Source organism: Pleurodeles waltl, chromosome 5, assembly GCF_031143425.1.
Source record: "Pleurodeles waltl isolate 20211129_DDA chromosome 5, aPleWal1.hap1.20221129, whole genome shotgun sequence".
Taxonomy (NCBI): domain Eukaryota; kingdom Metazoa; phylum Chordata; class Amphibia; order Caudata; family Salamandridae; genus Pleurodeles; species Pleurodeles waltl.
The window spans coordinates 733,182,989-733,198,044 of NC_090444.1; the positions used below are offsets into that span (position 1 = coordinate 733,182,989).

Consider the following 15,056-nt stretch of genomic DNA (forward strand, 5'->3'; position numbering starts at 1 on the left):
ATATAAGGTCACAAGGCAAACCAAGAGGAATATTAAGAGATCGATTACAACCAGCACGATTGATCCTCACTCTAAATACTAAATACTCTAAATACTCATGCCAGTGTCGGAGTCCATTTTTTAAAATTATTTTACAAGGTGGCATTCTGTTTTTTGTGAAGAGATGAAATGCAAGCATGTATTCCTAACAGCCCACCTTTCTAAGAAATGATTGATTCAAAGTGCACAAATATAAAAATAACCAAAGACACACCGTGGTACACAGCAAAATATTTATTTTGTACAATTCAGCTCAGTATTTTCCGTTGTGCACTGCTGGTTTTACTTCGGGCCAAGCATGTCTTCGGGCTTCACCCACTGGTCGAACTGTTCGGCTGTAAGGTAACCAAGCTTAATAGCGGTTTCTTTTAGTGTTCCTCCTTCTTTGTGAGCAGTCTTTGCTATCTTAGCAGCTTTGTCATATCCTGAAATGAAAAACAAAACGGGGATGAATTACTTACTTAAAATTAAAATGCAAGGTGCACACTAGCCAGTGTGTACGAGATAGCAACCTCTTACTACTCGTCAAAACAGGGACTTGCAGATGTGCAAACATACTTTTAAAATAACAAACATGGAAGAAACTGTGGTTGTTAAAATTGTTTTGTGCAAAGTCATTGCAAATCAGAGAAAAAAACGATTTGGAAACCCGCAGGACCTGCAAAAACTGTGGGCCCGCATACACGAACGCATGAAAACAAACAGCCATGCGCGCGCGCAGACATCCACAGACTTACAGGCACATAAGGACAGGCAGGGACAAAGGCACATGGAGACAACAAGCATCCTGCCATCCGTGTACACACAAAAAACACAAATAAGTTCACATAGGGAACACATTTATTCTCTGACCAACAAGCACTACGTGTATGCAGAGGGAATAGAGCACACGTGAGTCGGTGGAATGGATCCCGTTTTAGCCATTGAAATTTAGAGGTGGATCGAAAGATGAGTAGATACAAGAGTGCCTATGTGCGGATGGATAGGAGAATGCACATGAGTATGCAGGTGACGGTATGGGTGGACAGCTGTATGAGCGCATATTTGGAGGATAACTAAAGAAGTGCATGTGTGGATGATCGGACGTTGGTACGTGGATAAACAAAGGACAAATGGATGCTGGTGGAACAATAAATGGAAAAGTGTGGATAGACGAACGTGGGTGAGGCAAGCAATGGATGGGGCGGCTGAATGAAAGCGTGGGTTTGGGTGGGGGGATGTGGGTTGACAAATGCAGGAGTGTGGGTGGATGAATGAATACATGAATGAACACAGTGGTATGTTTGACTATATGCACGCGTGGGCTAAGGATGAATTCATAGTATAGGAAGTAGATGTACACAAGGGTTTGATGGATGAATGCATAGGTCTGAGATGATAGATGAAAACCCAGGTACAGTTGTGTGAGTGGATGCCAAGAAATGTTTGTGTCAGAGAGAGAGTAAATGCCAGAGACTACAGATGTTAGGGCGAGTCTGAGAAAAATGAGTGAGCAGGTGGGTGGATGGAAACGTGTGTGGGCGGTGAAAGAGATGTGTGTGGATGGCTGCCTATGGCCGAGATATGGATAAGCATGGATAGTATATTTTTATGGATGGGAGAATGCATGTGTGTGAGAAGTGCATGGTGGATGGTGAGAGGTCTTTCCTTTCACGTTCTGTCTCTCCAATTTACTCCTTTGTTTTCACAGCCTCTCCACACATTACCCCAGCACTCAAACAACACGGAAGAGCGAAGCTGTATGTTAAAGTATCTTACATTTTTTTGGGGGAGGGGGGCGGTCTTTGTGAAAAGGGACTGCAAAAACGCCTTGACTGCTCCAAATGAATAGAAAAACGGTCCCAGCCTAGAGAGCAGAACATGTGAAACTTTCAGTCAGAGAGGTTCATATGGGGGTGTGTGGTCAAGATGGCTGGCGCACATGTTGTCCTGAGTGCTTCTCTGCCTACCCCATCAAATAAAAGCTACCCGAGGCAATATGGGAGACATATTCTGTGGCTGCAGCTGTAATGACCCTCACAGAAGCCACATAATAGCAGCATAGTGGCAGGAGCAGCACTTGTGGGCAAACAGATGAGGGCTACCATTACTCTAGTCAAACCAACTAACAAACTCACACATCCTCTGCTCAAAGTAACTAAAACTGTAATCATATTTCCCTATACTAATCCACTACTAATTCCTCTCACGTTCCAGAGTAGCGTGCTACTTGCTAAAAAGCACTTCAACGTCTCATCAGGGGTAGTAAGTGCTATATAAATAAAATTACTGCTGCTAGGCCTCGTGGTGAACAAGATGGCGAAAGAAGCCGAGCAGAACCGCAGTGCACCTGTGAACGTGATAGACTGTGGAGACACGACTGAGTTCGGGAGGACCAATGTGGCAAAAGGGCCGAGGCCCCTCTCAGATTGGCAGTGATTAGCATGGAGACTCAGGAACAAATGCTGGGCCACATTGGAGCAGTAACCAGTTAGCCCGCCAGCACTGACCGACATTCGCAGAGACGGTGAGGGCATTGGCTGGCAAAAGGCCATACTTCTCCCCTCCATGCTGAATCCACCTGGCTACGAGATGGCTCACACCAAGGCAGGCCCACGCCCTCATGTCATAACGCCTAAGAATGGTGAAAACAGGTCACTGGGGACAGAGGGGGACAGTATCAAGTCCCTCACCACCTCCAAGAGAGTGCCTGGAGAACCGAAACCCAGCAGCCCTATAAAAGAGAAACACCAGCGCTGCCGCGGCCCATCCTCCCACTCCTCAAGATTCTGAGAAGCTCACCAACAAGGGAATGACACTCGACCCTGATATAATAACCCTCGACCCAGAAACTATGTCTCCCTACAGAAACATTTGAAGCCCCTACTCCCATCAAGACCCAAGAAAAGGGCTATAATTCTTCCCCCCATACAGAGTGCGCCAGACTTCCAGACAGCCCTCACTGCAACCCAGCTCCTCCCACCATAAAAGACAACAGCCAGAGGGGCACAAACCTTGGCTCTTTCCGATCTCGTGAGGTGGCCAAAGGCCCGAGAGGCAAGCTAGTGGTGCAGAAGAGGAGAGCACATGGACCTCTATAGGGCATCTGAAGGACTCAATCCCTAGGAGCACTTTCCAACAGGGACACAAATGGGGGACATAGTACCTCACATGCTATGAAGCTCACCAGTGGGGGGAGGGGGTGCAACACTGGGCCCAGATAAAATAATCAACCAACACAGAAACTGCATCACCCTGAAAGACATGCAGAGCCTCCCTCCAAAGGGATCCGAAGTGAAGCCCCTGAGCCCGAAGCAGGGGTCGGCAGCTAAGCGAGTTAAGGGTCACCAAAACAGACCGAGAGGAGACATTTGGAACAATACTCCCTAAGAGTGGAGCCTCCTGCATTACTAGCTAAAGCTACTACCAGGACCCCAGGCTGGAGTAAATCATTTGATTGCCTACTTCAACTGGTCCTTGAACCACTATCAACAATCAATATGGCTACTTTTAAAAGCAAGAAGGACCACAAAGTGAGGGACATGCTCATTTGCTAAACAAACTCCACCGTCAAGGAGAACCTGTCCTCTAATCAAAGCCAGACAAGGGAGGACCCCAGCCAAGATGCAGCACCTGCTACAAGAGTGTTCATGGAGTCTCTCTTTGACTCCCTTATGACAGATCTCTAGAGAGTGAAGAGTGACCTCTCCCAGGAACTACAAAAGTGAGGCAATAACTGGGAGAGCTATTAGACAGAGTGTCTGCAAAGGAGGATAGTAAGATACCATGGATACGATATCAAACAGCTCTAGAAATAAATATTGCACCTACAGGAAAGACAGGCTGACTGCCAGACCCATGCAGAGGATCTGGAGACCCCCTCATGCATAAACAATATCAGGATAAGAAGCCGAAGGAGCAGACATTAGAAACTATGTACAAACCCAATTTCAGCAAATACCAGGGAGCGATGCAGAAAAGCCCGTCCAGCTAGACAAGGTTCATCATGTGGGCCGATCCAGAGGGAATAACGCGCGGCCATCAAACATCCTGGCATGTGTACAGAGTCTGTGAAAAAGACAATTCTTAAACAAGCGCGTGCCACTCATTAACTTACCCTTTGGGGACAAAAACTGGCATTGTTCCAGGACCTATCTGCCATTACTCTCCAAAGCCTCAGCGACTTCAACCCTATCACTACCTTTCTGATATCTCTTATGGCTGGGGCAACCCACTGCAGATTTTTTGCTGGGTGGGCCAATTACACTAGATTAGAACTCCCAGACACCCTCCAAATTTTGGGCCTTTCTGAGGAGGACTCCCGAAAATGATCCAGGAGAACTAATGAGGCATGACCAAGAAGAACTAATGGGGCATGACCCCATTCAATATACCAAAATATACCAGAGTGCGAAGAAGGTCCCAAACACACCCCCAGCACCATTGTGCAAGAACAAAAGGTGGTCTTGGACAAGCTGTCAGAGGAGACATGCCACCAGTGAACTGTGTCATGTCCCTGACAACTGGAGCGTTGGCTACAAGAGTTCTGTTCTGTGAAGAGACTCCAATCCCATTAAGAATGTTCTGCATTGGTCTTTGGACATTATCTAAAGTGAACCACTAAAAATCAACGCATCACCCAACCCACTGACTGACTACACCACAGCCTAGGATGCCGACTGACACAGGGTACCCCTCATCTGCCTCTCATTATGCTCGACCAGGGAGCGCAAAACTCAACTTGGAATTTTCTAATTCCCACCACTGACATAAAATTCCTCTGCCTCATTGTTAGAGGCTTACACTAGCCACCTAAGAGAGCTGCACTCTTATTTCTCTTGGAGCGGAGCAGGAGCATAATTTGCTTTCTCCTAGACTAACTTCCTTTGAAAAGACAAGCAGAGAATGAAATCGCACTGTTTCCCTACCGTTTTTGGTCATATGGAGTGGTAAAAAAGGAGGGGGTGGCCATATTACTCTGCTAAAACTTTAGAGGGAAGGAACTTGGTAAAATAGCTGAATCAAAAGCATATCACATTAGGGTGGGCAATCCCCACCCCATCACAATAGCATCAGTCCAGTCACCTAAAGAGCAACAAGACCCTTTATTACTGAAGCCCTCGTGGAGTTCTTGCGAACCCTGGATGCAGCCATACTTGTTGGAGGGGGAGGCTGGACCTCAACCTGGTGATGAATATTGAACTCAACAGGTCGGGCCACTGCTATGGCCAGACAGAAGCCTTCTCCGGGATGGTCTTATTTGGCTCTGCGAGTGTGTCCTGCAGGACTTTTGGACACTTGAGCATTCCAATAACAGGGATTAAACCTTCTCTTCTGCAGCACATAAAAGATATGCGTGCACCGAGTACTTCCTAGGCACCCTGTGCTATGGACCCAGGTCTGAGACATAAGCATACAGCCTAAGTTTTTATCAGACCATGCCCCACTATCCGTGACCCTAAGGGTAGAGAGGGAATACACAACTCACAATACTTGGAAACTGCATGATAGTCTAATCCAACACACAGGCAATATATGGGCGCTCAACCCACGGACTGTCAACTACCTGATAGGCAATGATAGCAAAGAGCCTGCGCTGGCACCACTATGAGAATCGCTGAACAGAGTACTCATAGGAAAAATAATAACCATGTTGGCTGGTGATAACCGACTGGTGAGAAATTCAGGCACCGCTAGAGAGTGAAGTAAAAGAACTGGAGGCTATACACAAGCGCACTGGTGCCCCAAGGACCTTGTGCACACTAGACAGAAGGGATGCTCAGCTTAAACATCTGGACTTGGACAGGGTGGAACACACACTACTATGCCTCAGACACAAATTCTATACCCGAAGCAATAAGAGTAGTAAGATGCTTGCGCACTGCCTGCACTCTAAAATAAATAATGACAGAATTTAAATCATACAAGAAACAGATGGGAATGAAGTCACAGGAGATGCCCACATAGTGTCTATCGTCCGCAACTTCTACCAGGCCCTTTACTCCCCACGCTATCTGAACAAAGACGATATCCCAGCCAATCTGGAAAAGGCACATGTGACAAAACTCACCTTAGCTCTTTCAGAATCCATAGAAAAGCTGAGATAGTTGAAATGATCCCCACCACAGAACGGCTAAAACCTCTTAAATCCCCAGGCGCGCTTGACTTCACACCTTAGATTTACAAAAGCTTCTGTTAGACCAGCAGTGTCTTGCATTATTTTAAAATAGAACCTTTCTGGTTCCTCACGGACTCCGTATCAGTGTGACCTAATTTCTAGAATAGAATTCAATAAAAGCTTGGTTTAGAATGTTGGCGTTCACAGGTATGCGCAAAGGAATAAAGATGTGTTATTTACAACTCCGTGTGCGGCTGTTATTCAGCGGGACCCAGGCTGTAGAAGACGCTACAACTGGCAACAAGATAGGGATAAGTAACTCAAAGTAGAAAGTGCTCTCTTGGAGAGTTTGCCTTGGTCCAAGGAAACTGCTCTTGCGTGCCATGTGCTTTTAAAGTGCTGAGTTGACGGTTAGTGTATGTGAATTCAAAGTGCAACTCCAGCCTGTCTGAAGCATGTGATTGGAAAGAGAGCTCAATGGAAAAGTTTATGCATCCTTGGTCAAGAAACTACAACCAAGATCCTACAAAAAAGTACAGCGCTGCCAAGCTCAAATGACGTTATACAATGTAGGAAGCGTTACCATTGAAGGTGGATTCAATCAGGTTTACAAGGCGCAATTAAAGGCAGTTACCAGATACCAAATAGTGCTACAAGGCAGAGCTCAACCAGGTGCATAACAATACAAATTCAAACATATAAAAAAAAAATAGATAACTTAAACAAGCCCGATAGACAGAGTCATCACACTCCAATTGAAGGTGGACCCAAAAAAGTGCCCAGGTTTGTGTAAAAGGAGCGGCTCATATTTACAGCGGGCAGGAGCTTGGCAGAAGCCCGTTCTGCGGACGGAGCCTATCAAGGACGACCCTGAGGCTGGCCAATGGCATGGCGAAGGCATGAATGGAACTGAACCAGGCAAAGAGGCCGGGGAAAGCTCTGATCCCGAAGTCAGTAAATTCTAGACTGGTCTACAATACTGCTGCCTTTCTCAATCCACTACCACCACGAATCAACACTGCCAAAAAGCACAATACTGGCCATACATGGATTGCATGGATATAGAAGTTTGAAGATTTCATAGATGCACTTGAAGAGACTGATGACAGGAAGATTATCAAATATCTCAAAGATCCTGTTGGTGATGGTATGAAAGAAGTCATACAGAAAATGCCAAGAACGGAGGATGACGTCACACACAGTCAGATTAAGAATGCATTGAATTTCAAGTTTTGTCCAGTATAAAACATTGTCTATGAACAACATGTTTTCAGTCAAGGACGTCATAGAGTTGGTGAAACAATTGATGAATTTGTGGGAAGACTCGGCACAGTTAAAAACTGTAAGTTCAATTAATTTAATGACAAAGAAGCCATGCGGCTTAGGGAGATCGACTGATGCTTGTCTGATTCATTCATGCTGTGAGAAACTGTTAGACAGGAGCGAGTGTTGATGGCTGCGAGGAGCTGAGGATCGTACTGAGAGACATTGAAGCTAGAAGTGCCCAGAACGAGTCATTCATGAGTGTAAAAAGTGATTCGAAACAAAAGACTGAAGAAGACGAAGTGAAGTCTATACGCAAAAAGAAGTTGCGTTTCAGGTGTGGATTTGCGTTTCCACATGAAAGAAAGTGTCCTGCCATTGGTCAGATATGCAAGGCTATGGTAAAGAGAACCATTTTCTGAAGATGTGCAGAGCTAAGGAAAAAGTAAGTGTGTCATGACACAAATACAAAATGACAGCCAGAACGTTCCAGAAGCAATGTTCCACGCATGCCCACAAGGCCAAGTGGTGACATTAGTTGTAGCAAATACATAATGAACAAAATTGATTGTCATCTAAATCACCGTCAAACAATTCTTGAGCCTCAATATTAAATCAAAGTGAAGAAAATTATTATGGCATGTCAATGCTTAGCTCAGACAAAGGTGTACATGTCAGACTGATTGCATGTAAGGAGGAAAGTTGACATGGCAAAGCAACAAAATCATACAAACACTGTCCAAAAATTACACTGAAAATAAACGGGTGTTCCATACCTTTCATTATCGATAGTGGTGCCGTAATAAATATAATGCCTGAAGAAAAGTACAATGAACTGTCTCCGTTCCCGTGGCTGGAGCCGTCAAAGAACAAATATACATTTGGGATGAATCAACACCCATGAACATTAAAGATTTGTTTATAGCGACAGTGAAGATAAGAAAACAAAAGTACAAGCAGTCATCAATGTGCTTCAAAGCACAGCACACGTGCCTGCTTGCTCAATTTCGACATGGCTGCAGACATAGGATTGAATTCCAACATGAATGCTCATCACAAGATAGTAAGTCAGTTCCCTTCGTTGTTTAATGGTTTGGGAAAGTTAAACTCCATCTTAATGAGGATGCTCGTCCTGTTGCTCAGAGACATAGATGAGTTGCTTTTCCATTTACAAAAAGCTGTTTAAAAAAAGCTTGCATCATTACTTAAGCATGATATTATTGAACGCCCCGTTGGTCCAACGCCATGGGTTTTTCCTATAGCAATGATTCCTAAAAGGGACCATGAAGGAGCTGTGTGTAAATGTGTTGACATGCGCCAGGCGAAGAAAGCGATTGGAAGAGAGCGATATCCAGGGCCACACATTGCTGTCATGATAACGCAACTGAATGGTGCCAAAATCTTCTCTTGACTTGATTTGATTTGAATAAAGGTTATCGTCAATTAGAACTAGAAGAAAGCTGCAGATACATTACAGCCTTTGCTATACAATGTTGCTTTGTTTAGATACAAGAGACTTAGGGCCTCATTATGATTTCAGTGGACTGTTTAAGCCGTCCTCCGAATTTCCAACGGGGAGAATGCCGCCAATGTGGCTACCTCCCAGCTGGGCCCATTATAAGTTTCCCGCTAAGTCGGCGGGCGGAAACCTGAGCGGGAAACACCCTAGAGCATTGCCTCTAGCTCGTAATCAAGATGGCGGCAATGCTTTAGGGTGCAGGGTGCACCAGCACCCTCGCAATGTTCACTGTCTGCAAAGCAGACAGTGAAAACTGCAGCGGTGCTGGCCAGTGGGGCCCCTGCACTACCTATGCCAAGTGCATGGGCAGTGCAGGGGCCTGCTTGGGGCCCCCTGCACCCATTCTCCACCAGCCTTTTCATGGCGGAGCTACTGCCATGAATTCGCTGGCGGAGAACGAAGTTGTAATCCACACTGCCCTGGCAAATTAGGACTGCCACAACCGCTGGGATTACTAATCCTGGTGGTCCGACCGCGATACGACCACTGCGGTCGTAATATGGCCCTCGAAGCGTCGCATTAGCAACTGTCTGATCGCCATCCGCGAACTTAGCAGTCATGAGACCCTTAGTTTTCATGTGTCATCAACGGCAGAACATTTCCAAGACATCATATGATGCATCATGTAACCTGTTGTGAATGCATTTAATTAGAGCTATGGCATACTGGTTTTTGAAGCTACACAGAAGGAACATCTTAGAGCCGTCACACAAGTATGTCAATCACTCAATGATGCTGGTTTAACTTTAAATGCAGACAAGTGTGAGTTCAATAGGACGAAAACTGAAATTCTTTGGCCATATCTTTTCTGATAGAGGCATTACGTCTGATCCTACAAAAGTCCAAGCCTTGACAAATGCTGAACCCCTACAAGGTGTTTCAATGGTACGTTCTTTTCTTGGAATGGCCAGCTACTGATCACAATACATAAAAGTCTTTGGCACTGTCAGTGCTCTATTACGAGAGTTAACAAAGAAAAATGTTTCCTTTAAATGGTCACAAGAATGTGAAAAGAGTTTCAAGAGAATCAAACACGCCACTGAAAATCCTACAGACATGGATTACTTCAATCCAAAGATCCACACTGAGATTGTGATTGATGCTAGCCCGTTGGGTTAGGTGTCATGTTTGCACAGCAAAGTGGACGCCCAAAGGCTAGACATAATGTGGCTTATGCTAGTAGACATTTGTCTCAAACAGAACATGCTTACTCACAGCCTCCAAAAAAGGAAAGTTTAGCCGTAGTATTGGCTTGCAAACATTTCCATGCATTATTATAAGGAAAGCCTTTTATGCTGGTGACTGATCATCAAGCTTTGTTGATCATCTTCGGCAATACAAAAACCAAGATGCTTCCTTGAATTGAACAATGGGGACTATGAATGCAAGATTACGATTATATAATTGTGCATCAATCAGGAAAGGATCAAAACCCTGCGGACTACTTTTCAACAGTGCCTATAAAAGATCATGGTACTTCATCCAAAACGGCTGAGGCCTACATCAATTTAATTCTCAAGTCAAGTACACCACCTGCTGTATCATTAGCCCCGACTGTCACTGCTACATGTCATGGGTGACCTGCTAAAATTAAAAGACATAATTACACATCAGTCGTGGAAAAAACACAATCAACCACTCAGTAATGATGGTGAATACCAAAAGTACAAGAATGTTAAAGATATACTGTCCATAACTCAAAAAGGAGTTATGCTGAGAGTATTGAGGATTCTGATTCTGGAGAGTCTATGACAAAAAGTGATAGAAGTGGCACATAAAGGACATTGTGGTATTGCTGCTACAAAGTGAGGTCTCGTAGACAGAGTTTGGTTTCCCTACCTAGATGAAAGAGTTGAAAAGAAACTCAAAGCCTGTCAAATATGCATTTGGCTGTCAACCAAAGTTGCTCAACATGCTCAACTTGTCAGAACTCCCAAAAGTGCCTGGGCGAGAATAGCCATTGATTTCTTTAGTCACTTGACAACGGGCATCATTTAATGGTGACTGTAGATGCATATTCATATTTTCTTTTGATTTAAGAGCTATCATCCACTACACATGAACAAGTAATCAGAAAACTTAATGGCATCTTTGCAAAATGGAGCTTACCAGCCATTGGGAAGTCTGACATTGGTCCACCCTTCAAAAGCAAAGAATTTAAAGAATTTCTGGAGCATCTGAACATAAAACAACAAAAGATCACACCCATAAAGCCACAAGCCAATGACTTGTTGACCATTTTAGGAGTATGCTAAAGAAAGCAGTGCAGCATGCAACTCTTGAGAAGCTGAATCTAAAAACAGTGTCAAACTCTACTCAACGAGCTTATCATTCGACACACCACTCAACCACAGGTGAAAGTCCTGCGACTTTGATGTTTGGGAGAGCAATGGCAACCAAAATACCCCAAATGGACCACAGAAAGAAATAGTAATGAAACCCCGATTTAGACAAGGGACTTGGTTCAAAAACAGAAAATGAAAGTGTATGAGGACAAGAGGCAACATGAGAAAGACCTCTCATTCCGAAAAGGAGATTTGGTGATCGCTCAATAGTTATGGAAAATAAAATCTGATGCTCCTTAGGATGCTGAACTTTTTCAAGTACTGTCTAACAAAGAAAACATGGTGACTGCCCAAAATCCTTTTGAAGTCCCTTTGCAGAGACTCTTCTCACTTCTGGCCTGTGTTTTAATGGTTCTTCAACTTGAGATGGTGAAAGAAAGACTGATTCTGAAAACTCAATGATTGTTGCTGATTCCTTACCATCATTGGCGATCTCTGATATTGAAGACAACAGTTTAAAGCTTCCAGTAAACAGATCGGGTCGACATATCAAAGGGCCAAGAAGATTAATTAAACAGATATAGTTGTACATGTTTCTCCAACTATGTAGATATTTGTGTTTGTCTCATGATTTTTAAAAATGTGCAACTTTTCATTTAACAGAGGGGGCGATATAGTGCCTTGCTTGATTTAGAACAGAACCTCTCTGGCTCCCGAAGACTTTTTATCCGTGTGACGTAATTGCTAGGTACACGCAGAGGAATAAAGATGTGTGATTTACAACTCTATGTGAGGCCATCTTATTCAGTGGGTACCAGACTGGGGGAAGACACTACAAGACCCTAGCCCCAATCCTTATAAGGGTGTTTAGCTCCTTCACAGAAACTGGGACACTCACCCACTTCATGCTAGAGGCCTCTATAACTGTTATCCACAAGCTGAGAAAAAATAAACAGCTATGCAGCTCATACAGACCTATCTCACTAATTAACAGCAATGCAAAGCTTTTCGTGACCACCCTAGCCTCTAAACTCATATACGCTCAGCAAGGTGGAAACTGATCAGGTGGGCTTTATCTTGTACAGAAATTGTGGGGATAATACTACATGAAGACTCCATATTATCGATAAAGTTCAGAAATCCCATGGAAGGCGCTATTGCTAGGGATCAACACTAAAAAAGAGTTTGATATGGTACACTGGCCTTATCTAATTAAGAGCATGAAAACCCCTGGCTTCAGAACTAAGTTCTTCTGACTGACCCAATATGAGAAGAAAAAAAAAACACCCCCTCACCCCCACCCCCTTTTTTTAGTGTGAGTAAATGGGCTCTTAGCCTACCTCTTCCCCGTGTGCAGATGGACGCGTCAAGGATGCCCCTTATTCCCTCTTTTATTCACCCAATGTATGGAGCCCCCAGCCCAATGTATCCAGATAGACCTGAACATTATAGGAACTTGCTTTAAAAGCGATACTCATACTTTCAGCCTGTACACAGATGGCGTGACTGTGGCCCTGTCCGACCCCAAAGCCTCAAGCCTGCCCTAATAGCCGAGGTACAAAGCTTTGTTGGGGTGTTGTAGTTTAAGGTTAACTTAGAGAAGTCACAAATCTTAAGCCGAATTGTACCTCAGGTCCACAGAGCTTGCTATCCAATACCTGGACAGAAACCTTGTTTTTGGGCATATAACTCTCTTCAACAGTGTCCAAAACAACTGCAATCAATTATCATACATTCCTAAAGCAAGTGAGGACAGACCTATCCACCTGGAGACAGTATCGACTATCCTAGTTGGGACACATTGCCACTTCCAAAATAACCATCCTGCCTAAGTCTTATTTCTGTTCCAGGCATTATCACTGACCCCCTCAGAACGCATTACAAACAGAAATAAACATGTTTGTTTGAAATGGTAAGAATACTCACAGGAACTGCCTTCTCATGTATTGACCACCATCAGAGGGGGTCATGGGAGTCTCGAATATCTCACAGTACTTTCAGGCAGCACAACTTGGGTACATTTTAGAGTGAGGTTGAGAAGCTTCGGAGAAGCACTGATACTTCATGGACCAGGCCAGTGCAAGGATCCACATATGGAAGGTTCCTTGGCTCCCCGAAAACACATTTCAAAGGGATTATATACCTCCCCCATAACCAAAGCTAGTATAGCAGTGTGGGACAGGAATATAACACTTCTTAATCTGTGTTCATGTGACATTTTTAATTATACATGTGCTTTTTCTAATACTGTGTTTGCTAATGTTAAGTATGCTTTTACATTAGCACATCATTCTATATCTACATTAAAACTATTACTTAAATCGATGACTTTTGAAAACACATTTCATATGACTCACTGATGTTCAACCATCTACATCTCCATGTCAGAGAGCTTTTAAAGCAGCTTGCAAACTTAAGTTCAGACGTCCTGTTTGTCACAAGACAAAGTTAATGGGGGTCCTTTTGACCCTGGCGGTACATGACCGACAGGACTAAAATGACGGAAGCACCGCCAACAGGCTGGCGGTGCTTCCTGGGTCATTACGTCGCACCGCCGGGCCGGCGGTTTTCCGCTAGCAGCGCTGCCCAGGGGATTACGAGTCCCCAACCGCCAGACTTTTCCTGGCGGTTTTAACCGCCAGGAAAAGGCTGGCGGTACAGGGTGTCGTGGGGCCCCAGGGGGCCCCTGCACTGCCCATGCCACGTATTGGGCAGTGCATGTGCAGTGCAGAGGCCCCCTGACAGGGCCCCATGCGGCTTTTCACTGTCTGCTATGCAGACAGTGAAAAGCGCGACGGGTGAAACTGCACCCGCCGCACGGCCGCAACACCGCCAGCTCCATTAGGAGCCGGCTCCCATGTTGCGGCCCACATCCCCGCCGGCCCAGTGGGGATGTTGAAATGGGCACCGTGGGAGTGTGGTCGCATTGGCGGCCGCACAGCGGTTACAACTTGGCGGGCGGCGCTTGCCGCCCGCCAATGTTGTAATGAGGCCCAATGTCTGGCTTTACAAGTTCTCTCAAAGTACCAAGCGCAGCATGTAAACCAGAAAGCCCTATCTAATGATGGCCACCAGCACCCTTACGTTGCTCTAGAAAGGCTGAATTCAAAGTGCCTGTATTGGTACAGAGTGCCTAAGCCGACAAAAGGAACATAAAATGTTGTCCTCCGCAGTATGCCAAAAACAAAGACTTTCGAGTGAGATATTCAGTGAGATAAAGTGAGAGAAAACTTTAGCCTTATGCCCATTCAACGTATGTTAAAAAATGCATAAAGCCATACGTTTCATAAGGTGCATAGGTAAGTAAAGCTTTATTGTTTAAGGTTTCCTTAAAACCAAATACAATACAAACACTTAGAAAAAATAAAAAAGCTACTCTACAATATCCTTACATAGCAAGCAGATGTCATAACTTTGTATACATTTTATATTTAAAAACAAAACCGTATAACCCAGTTTTTTCTCCCACGTCTTAGTAGCCAAATCTAAATATTCTGTCATATCAACATTTTTGGAGTGATTCACCCCTAAACCAGAATAAAATTGCCTCAGGAATTGTTCTGATTCATCCCATGTAAATGACAATTTAAGGTATTTCCCGTGTATGTCTAGGAGTGGACACAGGCAAAATATGTTTGATTCATTCTAGAACCGGGTTACAGAGGCAGCACAGGTTATTATCGTTCATCTAATGTTTTCAGGAACCATCAAATTGTTTGAATGGAAGAAACAGCAATGTTAAACACAGGAAGGCTTTCTCCACCTTTGTATTAAAGCCCAATCATGGATGGCTCCGCAGCAAATACACTTCTGTGATACAGTTACTGGTTTTATAAGATAAAGTTTCCTCGAA

General features: G+C 44.4%; 1 protein-coding gene across 1 annotated transcript in view; it reads right to left on the reverse strand.

Annotated features, from left to right (window-relative positions):
* Positions 1 to 258: 258 nt before the first annotated feature.
* The window catches only part of FH (fumarate hydratase), a 133,343-nt gene continuing 118,545 nt past the window's right edge, over positions 259 to 15,056 (reverse strand). The window contains exon 10 of the mRNA XM_069234690.1: positions 259 to 464. Coding sequence (XP_069090791.1) covers positions 322 to 464 — 143 coding nt within the window. The 3' untranslated portion in view covers positions 259 to 321. The remainder of the gene's footprint in view (positions 465 to 15,056) is intronic.